Below are 15,920 nucleotides of genomic sequence, written 5' to 3'. Positions count from 1 at the left end.
CCCCCAGTAAAAGTTTACTAGGGGTAGTAAACTTTATTTTTTCGCATCTAACTTAATTTTTCTCTTTTTCAATGTGAATTATGGCATTGGAGCTACTGTTTCGCAAGTTTACTGCCCCTAGTAAAAGTTTACTAGGGGTAGTAAACTTTATTTTTTCGTATCTAAGTTGATTTTTCTCTTTTTCAATGTGAATTATGGCATTGGAGCTACTGTTTTGCAAGTTTACTACCCCTAGTAAAAGTTTACTAGGGGTAGTAAACTTCATTTTTTGCCGGTATGCTTCCGGCAAGATCCGGTGGGTTCTGGTGACATTTTTTTCAAAAAAATCCAGTGAGACTCCGGCGTCTCCGGCGATTTTCCGATCACCATCAATTTTCCGGCGACCGGTGACCGGAATCCGGCGGCCAGTGTCCGGTGACGGGAATCAGGCGACCGGTGTTCGGCGATCGGAATCCGGTGACCGGCGATGGTGTCCGGTGTGCTTCCGGGAAAGTCTTCCCTTCTTCTTTTTCTTTTTTTCTCTTTAAATAAAGGTTAAGGGTAAAAAATCTTTTAAAATATCATTTTATTATATTTTAATAAAGATTTGTGTATTTGGGCTTAAAATAAGTACCTTGTATTCAAATAGGCTAATAAAAAAGATTATCATTGAAATGGGGTTTGACTTTTTCTATTTTGTGCAAATGGTATTTTCCCTTAATTTAATGTAGATCAAAGTTTTTTTTTTTTTTGTAAAGGAAGACGACTTGCATTTTATAAAGTGAAATCAAAAAAATACATAGTGTGATGCAGAGCATCAAACAAAACCCTAAATAAAAATGCAACAAGATGCGTAAAACACATCTATACCAAAAACAATAAAAACTAACAAGATGCAATATAGATGAAAGGTAACCATATGACTTGATGTAGATCAAAGTTGAGGGAGCAATATCGCCTAACATATTTATTTTCATTATTTATTATTTATAAATTTTAAGAAAACGAGCGATTGAAACATACGAAAAAGAAGAAGAAAAGAAAGAGGAAATAGCGAGAAAATGGATGGGCTACACCAAAGCGCACAAAGGCTGTTAGTTGCCGGAAATGTATATCTAGTAGTTAGGTAGCTAGATAAGTACGTATAAGGTATGATTCACTGATTTAGAGTAGGCTAGCATATTATGAAAAAAGTTGGAGAGATTCCCTTCAGAGATCACGATGTTAGAAACACATTCATATAAACATGAAATAAGAAGATTCCATTCTGGTCATGTGTCGACCAATTCAGCTATAGCCAGGGACCCAAAATACCAATTGATCGATCATCGAATGCAAACACTGACATGCCCTAAGCAGGCAAAGAATCCTATCTCATAATATTCCCACTATCACAAACCATCCCACCTTATAGAAATTGAAGAACGTTTCGAAATAATTTTCTTGCTGGTGGATGTAGACTCTAGTTTCCACCACCACCGTCCCCTTCCATTGACTTGTTAGACACGTAACATGACCTCTCACCTCTATGTGTGTATATCACAAAGCTTCGTTTCCATTTTCTTCTCTCGTGTTCTTAGGGAAGTGAACTTTCTTGCTGATGCTTTAGCTTCGGTTGGTCATTGTCTTCCAAAACCAAGCATTGGATGAACACCATTCCTACGCAAGCTGCTGCTGCTCTTTATTAAAATTCTCTGCAAACTGGTTGTATCAGAGGCTTCGCTTTGTAATTTAGTCTTTTTCTCCTACTAAAAAAAAAAGGGAAATCAACGGACCATTAGTATAGAGTTGTAGTTACCCATTTTCTTAACTATAATCTGAAGCTTCTAGCTAGCCTCGAGAACTAAGGTACTGTTCCACATTCACAACAACGAGACAGATTCGTTCTTATTAATGTTCTAAGAAAAAGATTCAAGAAAGTCCATCCTAATCTTATCAAGCTAACTTTTTGGATTGGGGTTTCAATTTGTTGATGCCATATTAGTGAGATTGCTATCGATAATACTCATGAATCATGATCATGACAAATATCAAAAGTAAACATGGGATAAAAAGGTTTTGGGTGTAAGCTAGCACATAAACTAATTTGTCCTGCACGCATAAAACTAGATATTGGAAAGACAATATTTCCATTAAGGATTATAGTGCACAAAGCACATTTCTTGATTTGATGGATCGTTGATCGATCTTGGACAATATTACATGCAACATGCACCGATTGGTCTTAAGTGGTGTTTTTAATTGGTGCGTCGTCCATAGTGGCAGAATGGATATGAAAATTGGATCACATCAATCTCTTTCAGTTTGTTTCTTTCTTCCATTTTATCATGAATAAATCTAAAATGATGGTTGGTGATGCCTCGATCAATATTGGTACACCACCATTCTGCTTAATTGCTTGGAAACTCCATTCGTTCATGCTCCCATCATTTCTTCTCAAACTACTTTCAGCAGTGCATATATAGATGGGTCATTCAAACCCTAGCCCTAGCCATGATATACATTTCTTTTTTGAAAGGAGCCATGATATACATATATATCAGAAAAAGAAAAAGACCCCCAGTATATTGGCTTCTATTGCAACCATAGATTGCTCTGCCCCCATCTCAATTATGCTATCGTAAAGCCAAGACTACCCAAAGAGCTGTGCATGGTTCCACCATTTACATATATACAATACAACTCACAGCTGCATAAACAAACCGTCTTCAAATGATCATGATGCAAATTAATACACAACGTACTCTTAGACTTTTCCTTACCAAAGGATCCTCTATTCATAATTCCTTAATTGCCAATCTGAAGCTTCCCTAAAATCACCTCGTTTTATGCCTTCATCTAGTTATATATCCCTAATACAAACAGGAAAGCTTAAACAAGATCGAACCCAGTATCGTATCTAATAACCGTTGATCGAGTCTGGTTTTACTGAGCAGATCAACAAGAAGGAATACATGTAAAGAGGCCGGTCTATCTATTTCCGAATATTCAAACGGAAAACGGCCACCATGTAAGGGTCTGTACGGACGACTGAGATATCGGGTTAGGCCAAAAAGAAAGAAAGGAAAAAGTTGAGCTGGAGGGGGCACGCGTGAGGGAGAAGATGAGCACCACCAGCAGCAATGACTGAGGAACAATCTGTCAGGGGCCCCTACACGTGCGCACCCCTTTGCTTCATTTCTCAATTTCATGAGAGCATCGATTTTATATTTGTGAACTGGGACATGAAACTCACAAACCTATAAAAGGCTATATACAACTCATGTCGGGTTTGATATATTGAAGAGAATCCAACCTAGAAAAGAAATACCTTCCCACAATTCTAATCATATCTGTTCAATCCAAGAGGCTGATTTTAATCACAATTTGATGATACATTAATCTTCGAATATATCATGATTATGATTGTATCATTGGATTTTGTAGACAATTAAGTGATCGAGGTAGAAATCTTACGGTTTTGAAAAAAGCTATGTATTGTATGAGAACGCTGTATCGTTCATTTCAACAATTACATGATGTTGAAAATACGTTTATATGAAATCTAAATGTGAATTCAAGTCTGTGAAAGAAGAATTCAAATACATTGAAAGTAAACAAGATGATACACTGCGTCTAAATTGCCGATCCTAAACAGGCACCCGGCCAAAGGGAATAAATGTGAGAAAAACTGAAACACATGGATATGTTATGTGGGGTTTCATCCTTCATCCTTGTGGATTGTGAATGTGTGAACAATCATCAAAGGAAATGGAAGACATTTGTTGGCAATCCCAAGGAAATAAGAACACTTCTTGGATCTTGAAAGAGGACAATGACACAAAGCATGGAATGGTATAGAACGCTGGAATAAAGGGTTCTCTTCCCCTTCTTTCTTGTCATAAAAGCCAAGACCGTAACCATGAACTCTCCATGTCCCTCTCACTGTCCCAAGAGGAAAGTAATTTAGGTTAAACAAAAAACAAAAACAAAAGCAGCCTTCCCTTTTTTTTCTTTTCTTTACAAGAAAAGCGCATTCCAAAACCAAAAGCAGGGTTCTACTTTCAAATTTGTTAGTAGAGACTAGAGACGCAGACCATGCAAAGTTGTGTGCCTAACAACCAATCTCTTACTTTCAAGACTCAACACCGCCAAACCATCTCGAATCCTAAATCTAGTCACATATACAGAACTCGGTTTCAGAAATGGATACCATCGGGTCACAGGCGGATAGCAACCACCTCTCGCAATCATATAAACAATGGTAAACACCAAACGATAAAAAATTGGAAATGGAACACAAGATGAAGCATTGATTCATTAAATAAGAATGTCTGGGTTATTGATTGACAGAGGAAAACCATACTACAGCTCTCCTACTTCATTTTGCCAGGAGTTAGATTCACATTCTCTTTTGGTTATCAGAAGTTTGTTGTCCAGTTCATATGGTTCAACTGGGGCTGCTGCTGATATGCCTGTGCCCCAGGAGCAGCTGCAGCCACCCCCACTCCAACATTACCAGGCATTGCAGGGCCCATATGGTGCGGACTGGCCATTGCAGCAGGCTGAGGAGGATGGTACATTCCTGGGTACTGCATGTGTGAAGATTGTGCAGCAGCTGCATTGAAGGAAGCGTGGCCACCATGGGACGGCATATAAGCAGCATGAGGTGTTTGCCCAGGCATGTTGTAATATGGAGCGGATTGCATTCCTGGATGCTCCCTAGGGTTCTGAATCCAAATCTCTGATGTCTCCGCCTGTAAAATATATCACCAGACATCAGTAATCAATACAGTTGAGAGATGTTAAACACCTCAAGTAATGCCACAGCATTACCAGCAATCATGCTACCTCTGATTCACCCTTTATTCAATCGATGCATTTACTTTTACCAAGCAGTATTTTATTCAGAGTAAATTAAGTCCCCTACAACATATGGTAAACATTACCTGTGGATTTGGAACATAAAGATTGCCATCTTTGTATTTCATTCTTGATGAGTCTTCGAGTCCAGTAGCACCTCCAACTACACCAGGGGCATTCATTGCATAACCCGCTGGGTTAGTAAAATTTCCAAACCCAGTGGGACTTCCAGCTACGGGCTTAAATTGCTGAACACCATACTTGAGGCTGTTAGCATTTAGGTGGGAAGCACCTCCAGGCATCAGCAAGTAGCTGTTGCCATTAGACATGTGAGGATAGGCAGGATTATTGGAATAGCCAGGCACAGCCATTGGTGGAACATAAACTGGTGAGATATACTGACGATATGGCATCATATTAGCATAATGTGAAACATGAACTTGCGGGTACATCTGCGCCACATGCGGTGGTTGCTGTTGTACCATGGCAACTGTTGATGCAGGGATACTGTTGGAATTGTGTGAACTCAATGCCTGTAATTAGAGGAAAGAGGCGGCATCAGTGACATTGTATTTACTAGATTATCAGGTTTACGTAGAGGTAAAACATGTGAGCCAAAAATTGAGTATCTAGAGATATTTACGAAAACTTTGCCAAAAAATAAGAAGAGATTTATCAAAGCCCTAGAAAACCATAATCACATAGCACTATGTTATTTAATGCAGTCAGCATATTGAACCAAAAATATAAAACTGAATGAAAGCTAAACTAGTTTGCATCCCAAAACTACAGGTTGTGGGGAAGGGAAACATGACGTTCCCTCATAAACGGTTTCAAACATACCAGAAAACAAGACTTTTATTACAAGTGCCCAAGAATATATGAATAGATTGAAATGTAATCAAAAAGCACGTATCAAAAAGAAGTAATGTTTCAAGCAATAACGTTCATTATGTAGATGTGTAAATGAAATGTGTAAGACCTTCCCAAACACTCAAATCACAAAGGTATTAGGCATCAGTGCTAACATATTCAGAGGCATTTCTAGAACATACAGATCACAAGAGTGTGACAACGCAAACATACCTCCTGAGGAGAAGGTAGACCCTGTCCGTGTACACTTTCATCCATACTGGGTCTGTAATAAGGTATATCATAACCAGTCTGAGGATCAAATGCCTGCTTACAAACAGAGAAGAGTCAGAACAGACAATCAGTAGGCCTTATAAATTTATAGTGATATGCACAAAATAAGACAAGAAAAGACATCAAACATCATCGTTATCTAACAAAATTGCAAAGGTTACACTCATCATATAGAGACACAGATACACAAACTTGGCAAATGAAGGACATTGGATTGAGGTGCCAAGGATCTTGGAACTCACCGTAAAACCTTGCATCTCTGGTGGATCTTGGTTCTGCGAATCTGAAGGTGTAAAGGATGGACTATTGTCTCGAACCAAACCAATATCTGCATAATTGTCCAAACTCTGAGGACTCGATGTCTCTCTTTTCTCAGGCAGATGCTCAGGCACTGCAGATGGTGCGGAAAAATCGGATCCTGAATTCCTAACTTGGTCATCTAATAAATCTATTGGCTTCGTGCTGGCCTCATCACTGTGTGACTCGGGAGCTGATGTTGACAAACTGTGAGATACATAAGCCAAACCAAATTAGCTACACACAGGAATGCAGCTTTTTATATATAACAACAAATTTCTTAAAACTACATATGAACTTGTTTAATTGTAGTAAAACAACCAAAACACCTGAACGTACAAAGAGTTCAATATAAAATGAGTCTTCAAATATCAGATCTACAAACTCATCTCACCAAATTTGAGCTATTACATGTTATAGCTAAAAAGAATATCACATACCTTGCTTGAGGTTCCCTGTTCGACTCCTCTGTAGGTCCAGCTTGAAATCCATTAACTAACTCTGTCCCCAAGCTTCCAAAGGTTAGCCGAAAACGGTCACTCTCAGGGACTCTAATATTTTGCGCTATCACAACATTGCAGTTCTCATATATATTTACTCGGGCAAGCTTATCTTGCAACTGAACCGCTTCAGACTCTGAGACCTTTGAATCATCAGGAGGAGAAGCAGATTTTGTTGGTGTTCCAATGACTCCAGGATTATTAGAGCTTGGCTTCTGACTTGATTTAGGTTTCCACTCCTTGTTAGGCTGGGAAGCTGCATCTGGAAACATAATTAATACTCTAGCAGACTTTTAAATAAATGAATATCTTCAGAAGGGAATACAAACTTCTCAATCCAAACATAATACTGTATTCCGGATAAGCAAAAACAAAAGAAATAAAATAAAACGGATTCCTTTTTAAAAAAAAACTTCGGTGGTAATACAATTCAGCAACATAATCAAATTACACTGTTTCAGCTTTGCCAGAGGTAGGAGTTGGTTTCTCAGCTCAAATTTTAATTTTTTTTTAAATCACTTGTGTCGAGTAAGACAGACGTTTATGATTTGTTCCAACAAACTTTGTTCTTAAATTTCTCATGCGAGAACATAATCATTTTAATGAGCAACTCCATTCACATTTAGATCATTCTAAAAGCAAGTGGCGTAGCATACCTTTCTGATGACCCACAGGTTGTTGATGAGGCCTGACATTGTGCTGATTACTGATGAAAGTTCTGCTGACTGGTATGCTAGGCATCACAGATTCAGAAGTTTGGTCGAGCTGATCAGGTTTAGAGATACCAGTCAAAGATCTAAATGATTCCGCAGTGCCTTCTTTCCCCAAAAGTGAATTAGAGAAAGAACTACTTGGTACAGCTGACTTGGAGTTGTCAGAAGACTGTTTCCGAACGCCAACCACCCCAACTTCACGCTTAATTGCACCAACAGAAGCAGACGGTCTAGAATCAGGAGACGGCACATGAACAGGATCTGTGGACGAGGAATACACTCCAATAACAGAGGTGTTTGATGCAGAATGTGGTTGCGAGTTGTTTGGCCTCCCTGCTTGTACCCGTGAAGCTGAATTTGGAAGAGCAACTCGCTTCTCCGCTGATGTCTCCTTTCTAATCGTACCAGTTGAATTAGCATCACTGGTTCTAATTCGAGAATCAGTTTGCCCGTTCAATGCTTGTGAGGCGTGCTGTCTATTAAATGACTTTTGATTACTTGAAATTCCTGTTTGGCTGAAAGTAGAGTAAAACAAACCGCATAAATGCTACATTGATCAAACAGCTCGCTCGTTCATATTATATCATATTATATTACTGCATACAGACTCACTTAGTTTCCTTACTTTGCCTATCCATACTCATAGGTCAGTTTATTCCCCCAATAAAAAAGAAGAAAATAATTACTGCCATCACATCTGCTTGTACCAAACTCTAAAAGGCCAACTTCAATGGGTCAAAACACACCAGTACTTAGAATGTTGCTACTGAAACCTCCTCTCCTACATATTTCACCTTTTGTTTTGTATGACTTACTATATGGCAAACAAACTCTGTCATTGATCACACTACCTTTTAATCCATTAAATGAAGATAATTGTTCATCACTCGCCTATAACATGTTCTGGCAAAGTAATAGGTATATAATGAAGAGTAAATATAGAAACGCTCCTTATGGAAACACTAGACTAACAATACGGAAACATACCCCTTCTCAGAAACATTTGAAATCACTTGCTCGTTGGTCGATGTAGTACATTGAGGTGAAGCAGGCTTGGTTTCTCCATCCATATTATGGTTAGCTCTGTTGTCTCTCACAACACGAAACTCTCTGCTAATTCCTGTACCTCTGCTGATTCCTGTACATAAGATTCAACAATCAGCAAGTAATCCAAAGAACATGAAGTAAAATAACCTAAAGTCCACAACAACTTCCAACATTCTTTTGAAACACAAAGTGCAAAAGGAACTCTAAATGAAATACCATAGTACAAATGGCGGAATAAAGCTAGCACTACATATAATTACAGGAAGCTTTTGCTTTCCACTTCAGGGAGGCCGAAAAACATACATGCAAACTTCTAGCCAGCTTTTGTAAGCTTAGATGCTTTTAAAGGTACTTAAAAGAAGAAAAAAAAATCAGAAGCTACAGATCCTCTCTTTTCTATGTAATTGTCTTTTGTTTTCTGATTCCCTCCTTCAATTTGGTAATTTTCAACTATTCACTTCACAAGTTTTAGCAAACACTCTTCTCATTCTCAGCATGAGAGACTTTAGAAAAACAGTAGATCAAACACTTTTTCTTCATGTACTTTTTATCAATCCTTTAACCAGAAAGAGCCTTGGTAGAATCAGCAAAATTTAACACAGCCAAGTCAAAACAAAATTAGCTTTATCTTCCCCATCTAACTGCCTTTCTCCACTACTACTGATCAATCTGCATCATCCCCCACAAACCAATATGCGTTTCAAAGTATCTTCTTCTTTTCTCCTATAGACAAAACACCTCTGCTGGAAACCTTTTTCCAGGATGCAGCAATGGTCACAAAGTTGGAGTGCATATGATGACTATCAGTATCAGTAATGTACACTCCTCATTCCAGTCACAGCACATGGAAAAGGTGCCGTTCTCTTCCCCAATACCATTCTTTACTTCATACACTACCACCATCTGAGCTACCCAATTCAGCTTGGTGGCTAAATATCCTTACCACCAACAGAGATGAAGAATTAACTGCTTCTCTCCCACCTAATTGGTTGCAGGTGGACTGATCACGCAAAAGATCTAAATAAATTGAGAAATATACTGCCATCCTAGCATCCTTATATCATCAACGCATCACCTAATTGTTTCTGGGCTACTGCAAATGATTGCCACCCAACTAGCATAACTGACAATCATTCCATTTATAACCAGACTTCATCTCAAGAAAAATAGTCAATGAGGGGTTTCAAGAGAGCACCTACAGTAATAACCCATTTTCAAATTATTCCTGTTTCGCAAGTGAAGAAGAATAATCTTGTTCAGCAAACCCCAAAAGAACATCCAAGATTTATAAAATAGAAAATGTCACCTCTGCCTCCTGCCACCATGGAATCACATCTGTCACCTTCTACAGATGTGTTCTCAAGGTATGGAAGATTCTGCAGTATAGGAAATCTTATGTATGCTCTATTTTCAAGCTGTGACCACTTACTGTTACATGAGACAGCACAACTGTTTTTAATTTTCTAATATTCTACTTTGTTTTCATCGTGATATCTCAGCATAAGCTTCTCTGGCATAGTGGTATTTCATAAGATCCCTGGCCAGAAAATTATTTTTGTGGCTTCTCAGTTTCTAACCATAACCTCCTACAGCAATATGATGTCGCCACTATGCCCATAACTATGTAACTTCACTACATGGATATAGATTCTTTTATTCAAGTACTTCCAACCCATATTGGTGAATTATTTACTTGAAACTTTCTAATCCTTCTAATCACCACCAACTATGTCGTTCAAAAATCTACCCTCAACCAAAAAAAAAATCCAAATCGACTACTCTCAGTGATCTTAGCTGCTCCTCAGTATCTTTGACACTTTCAAAATGAACCTATATATTTCATCTTCAATCTTCATGGGAAACCTTTTATCCTTGTCTGTGGTTCTACCATTCTTAAACCAGGGTAATGTAAGAAGCATATAAATAGGTGAAGAGACCCTGGACTTCCCTAATCTAGAATTCTAGATACAGATCAAGCTATGTTTTCGTATAAAAACCATGTACCATGCTGAACGCATCCATCTTATATCAACCACTTTTTCATAAGACACAGAAGTATCTTAATATAAAATATGCAAACAATCCACTAAAACAAAATATCCATATAAACTCCATTAGCAACTCAAGAAATAAATAAACGTTCATGAAAGTTTGAAACAAAAGAGAGACAGTATATAGATATGTGCATATCAAAGAAAAAGAAAATAAAAAGAAATCTGAAATGAAATCAGGGAAAATTAATTACCAGGGAAACCCCTCCGAACATAACCACCTCTTCTAACATTCCGATCAGAAAATGAGCTTTGTCTTGGTCCTTGACCTGCATTCTCAAAATGTCTTCTTGGCTCAACATTCCGATCAGAAAACTTATTAAATTTTGGTCCATGACCTGCACTGTCAAACTGTCTTCTAGGCTCAACATTACGATCAGAATTTGTATTGGATCTAGGTCCTTGGACAGCAGTCTCAAAATGTCTTTTAGGCTCCACAACACGTTCAGAAGTTGTATTTGATCTTGGTCCTTGACCAGCACTCTCAACATGTCTTCTTGGTTCGGTAAGAACCTTTTGGCCGATACTCTAAAGCCATCAATACACAAAATCAGTTAAAATGTCTGCATTTTGATATGTTCTTTTCTTACATCACATGAAATCTTCCCAGTGGATTTTGGGTTTTGTTCCTATTCATCGTTTACTAGAAAACAGATCATTTTAGTAACAACATGTGGTGTCAGTTCCCAGTGGATTTAGTTTGGTGAGAAAACTGTCCAATTCAATGACATGAGACACAATAGGACAGAAATCTCAGTAAACAAAGGTAGAATATAGGTTTGTGCCACTATTGACTGGTGATTTGAATTAAGTAGGTGTTCTAAAATGCAACAGACACTCTTTATTTGGAAAAAAAAAACTTGTATCTCCATAAACGAAAGGAATTATGCGAGACAACTACTGTTTGATATCTGAAATATAGATTGTAGAGCCAAACCAAATATACCTTAGGTGGCACCTCCTTCTTTTTGTCTCTTTTTCTCTTCACCTCATGAAACGGGTCTGAGTAAAAACAATAATAGTAAGAAAAAAGCACGAATAAATTGATCAGGAAAATGAGCTTTACACAAGCTAAAGTTTTTACACAATAAAGCTTATGAACAGGCTTAAGATTTAAAGCAACAATACGGTCTCGTACAGAAAATATACACATGTACAAACATATAGCTAATGTCTAGTGAAAGGAGATAGCCAATGTGCACAAGCATGAACACCAACTAAAAATTTCAGTTAAGCTGTATAGAATCATGAATTCCACCAATCCCTTTATCACACTAGACAAACATCGGTCATAACATCAAGTATATCGAAAGACACAGAACAACATAACTCAAAATGGTTACATTTTGAACTGCAGGACACTAAATTCAACCAAAACAACTGCACAAGCCCGAAAACTCTACACCGGAATACCCTCCTTAACACAACCACCAACTTCCACATTCCACAAACCAACTCCCAAACTCAATTAACTAAAAACAAAAAAACAAAACCTACTATTCTATTCCAATTCAAACTCAGTACCAACCACTGCTCCAAACTCGACAAGCAAAATGGTACCCTAGAGTATGAACAAAACCCAGCACAAGATGACCAAAACAAACAAAACCCAAGTGAGAAAAGAGCAAAAGGGGTGACCTTGGTTGAGTAATTTCTGGGCAGTTTCATTAGGATCCATATCGGTCTCTTTAAGAGCCCAATAGATATCAATATCAGAGTGATTGCCCACTATTTCTTTGATGGTTTGGATAGTTTTTCTCACTCCGGCGGAGATTATCTGATTCCCACCTTCGATTCGCGACCCGGAGACCATCGCTGAAACCTTAATTCTGTCCCCAAATTTAAAAACTGAAAAAAGAAGAAGAAGGAAAACCCAGTACTATATAATTAGATGGGAGGAGGGAGAGAGGGAAGCGAGGAGGGGCTAGGGTTTTGGGTGCATTTAGAATATGAGAGAAAAGAAATAGAGAGAGGTTTTGAAAACGTTTTTACCACTCAAAGACTTTTGATGCAGCCCAATAATAATAATGATTGGAGATTTGCCCTCATCATTGGGCTATATTACAGGACCGCACAACAAATTTTTCACTGACAAAAAGGGTAATGTAGTCATTGCAATGGAAAATTGATATTCTGTAATTTCTTTTAGTGGAAAATGACGATCGAGTCATAATGAGCGTAGTAATTATACATAATGATGTAACCGTTAAAAACGTGACAAAACTAATAACTACACGAATGATTTCATATTCACTTATCGGAAAATAATAAATACGTGCTATTAAAACTCATGCCGGAGATGGAAGCCATAAAAAAAACACATATCCACAAAACACCGGGATCTCATTCAAGACCGAGCACCATCCACATTTTCATATTTAGGAAAAATGAGTATTGTGATGTGCCTATGTAGCTAGTTCAAGCGATATCCAATCGTTTACAAACACGAATTAGTTAAGGTCAACTTACTTATAAACCTAATCAACCGCACAGAAAACCATCACGACAATTCCATTTTAATACGAGGTGAACAAGGCATCCATGATCATGCTTGAATTCACAATTGCCCAAGTCATTTACACATCCCAATGAGAACAAGATATTCACGCCATACTCATGCAGAGGTGTTGTATACCACCATCAACAGTCATAGCATGCCTCTATTATCACCGCTGAATTAGAAGATTTAATCGCCTCCTTACTATCCACTTAAAGCTTCATCAAAGTTGTCTATCCATACAATAATAAATAGTTACAATATTGTGTTTTATCAATTTTTTGTTCTTTGTTTTTTTTTTTTATCCAGAATGTCAAATCTATCAAACTTCAGTAGATTGTACAAAGATAAGACACCTAAACACGACCGATAAGACAGTAAAATGAGCTACCTCTTATGTCTCTAAGAAACTAGACGAAACTATAACCTAGATCCACAATACACCTACCTTATCAATGCAAATAAGCACACTTATTAGACACAATCACACCAAATTAGAAGCATGAAATCCAAAGGGACTAACCAAGAAGAGTAGATTTTGCGACCCTGGGATCCAAGAGTTATGGATAGTTGAAGGGTGAAACTATGTTAATATATGACATGCACGCAATTATCGTAAAGTTGTAAAATAAGTCCTTAAACGCAACGGTTGGCATCTCCCCTTATTGATTCTCGTTTCAACATGAAAAAGGAAAGACAAGAACCTTGTAAAAGAAGTTCAATTTAATGTTTTTTTTTTTGACATTGCATTGGTGGATGCTTGCGCCGATCCAATTTCTCTAGGAACTGCTCCACATCATTTTGAGAAGGACTCACCCTTGAATCCAAGCCAAGTCCTCTTCTTCAGCCATGGATGATATCTTGGTATGGTTATGGTAACATGAGTCTTTAAAGTGATAAATATTTTTTGTTACCACATGAGTCCTTAGATTGGTAAAAATAGTCATTCAAGTTATAATAAAAAGTTCAATCATGAGAACATTAACACACCATAGCATTACCCTTAACCTCGTGGGTAAGCTCCCTAGTGTTAGGAGTTTTCACACTCCAAAGGCCTTCTCCAACTAGAGAGTCTAAATGGCCAATTCCTATATTTTAACCCTAATATGGTCTCCAACAATGAATAACAAGAGGGCCAAAGGGCCAAAAAAGAGCCAAAGGGCCATGAAAAAGGCCAAACTTAGCCCTTTGGCTAGCCCAGTTCAGACCAAAGAGTGGTCCCTCATCAGAATAAAAAAACCAGTTTGATGCAAGTGGGTGGCTGAATTTGAGTCAAACTTTGACAAATTGTGGCATTTAATTGGTTATGGACATGCTTCACATTTTCCCTAAAGGAAAAATTTTCCCCACAATGATTTGAATGCTTATGGTGGTTGTTTAATAACAACGGCTAGTTGTTAATTAAATAAAAAAAATCAACTCGTTCCTTATTAAATCGAAAAAACGGCTAGTTTTTTTTTTTTTAAATCAAATAGCAAAATTTTGATTCTGTCAATTTTTCCTGTAAATAGAACCCACAATCCTCCATAACTCACATCTTCTATCTTTCTTTAGCAATTCACCTCACATACTTCTTCTATTTTCTTTTCTTGTTAGCCAAAAATGTCTATCAAAGGAGCTAATTGGACAACAAAGGAAGATGAAGCTCTTTGCATTTCGTTCATCAAAGTGTCCGAGAACTCTGACAAAGGTACGAGTCAAAAAGAAACCGGTCTTTGGAAACAAGTGGCGCAAAAATTCAAAGAATGAGAAATTGCTGGTCACTCCATTAACTTTCATGCGCCCGACAGTTTACTCCGTTAACTTTCAATTTCAATCGATCACTCCTTAAATTATCCAATGTCACATAATTAGGTCCATCTGTTAAGTGACCGTCCAAATCAGTAGTTAAGTTGCTGACTGGACATATTTTTCAACTAGATAAAATGAGAAATTTTATTTAACACCCCACCTCTCTCTCTCTTTCTCTCTCTAGCCATCCATGGCTTCCCATTTTTTTCTCATCACCCTCTTCTTCCTCGCTGCAACCGCCTCGCTGGATGCCGCCTCCTCCACCACCATCGGCGTCACCTATTCCGCCTCCACCGCCGCCACCTACCTCACCCCTCCGTTACCGGAGCGTGTGGCAATTCGTACCAAGAACACTATCCTGCCATGAATTGCGCCTCATCTGGATTTCACAGAAAGCACAAAACCCATAAAAGATCCACAAAACCTTAACCAAGATTCAAAACCAAGACTAGCTATGAACAATCACCGAGAACAAACTAAAACCCAAAAAAAGACATAAGGGTTTAAAACATAAACCCTCTCAGGGACTCCGAGCTGTGAAGCAGTGATGTAGGACACCTTGAAATTGTAGAACACGTAAGGGTCGGCAACAGAGCAGAAAGGGACAGAGATGGCGGCGATCTTAGTGCGAGGGAAGAAAGGGACGATGTGCGCGTAAAGCCACCGGAGGGAGTTGGTGCGGTTGGTGGCGGGAGGTGGGACCAACGCATTGGGGATGGTGAGGAGGAGGGTGGTGTTTGAGTAGAGGAAGGCGCAGATGAGGTTGGGGTCATAGACGTCAAGGCGGAGGGCGGTAAGGCCGAGGGAAGTGGCAGTCGAGGCCACGCACTCCGATAGCGGTGGGGTAGGGTAGGTGGCGACGGTGGAGGCAGAATAGGTGACGCCGATGGTGATGGAGGAGGTGGCGTCCGATGAGACGGTTGCGGCGAGGAAGAGGAGGGTGATGAGAGAAACGACGGAGAGAGAAGCAATGGAGAGAGAAAAGTGGGAAGCCATGGCTGGCTGATGGGCTTTAAATGAGAGAGAGAGAGAGAGAGAGAGAGAGAGAGAGAGAGAG

General features: G+C 38.6%; 1 protein-coding gene across 1 annotated transcript; it reads right to left on the bottom strand.

Annotated features, from left to right (window-relative positions):
* Positions 1 to 4,244: 4,244 nt before the first annotated feature.
* LOC101293990 lies at positions 4,245 to 12,392 on the bottom strand. The gene is made up of 10 exons (XM_004303628.1): positions 12,214 to 12,392; positions 11,522 to 11,577; positions 10,770 to 11,103; positions 8,465 to 8,615; positions 7,421 to 7,992; positions 6,705 to 7,026; positions 6,210 to 6,471; positions 5,908 to 6,000; positions 4,908 to 5,354; positions 4,245 to 4,715 (listed from the first exon to the last, which is right to left on the bottom strand). The coding sequence occupies exons 1-10, from the start codon at positions 12,386 to 12,388 to the stop codon at positions 4,380 to 4,382; spliced, it is 2,748 nt and encodes a 915-aa protein (XP_004303676.1). The 5' UTR covers positions 12,389 to 12,392; the 3' UTR covers positions 4,245 to 4,379.
* Between the last annotated feature and the right edge of the window lie 3,528 nt (positions 12,393 to 15,920).

This window comes from Fragaria vesca, linkage group LG6, assembly GCF_000184155.1.
Source record: "Fragaria vesca subsp. vesca linkage group LG6, FraVesHawaii_1.0, whole genome shotgun sequence".
Taxonomy (NCBI): Eukaryota; Viridiplantae; Streptophyta; class Magnoliopsida; order Rosales; family Rosaceae; genus Fragaria; species Fragaria vesca.
This window is presented reverse-complemented; position numbering and strand designations above follow the sequence as displayed.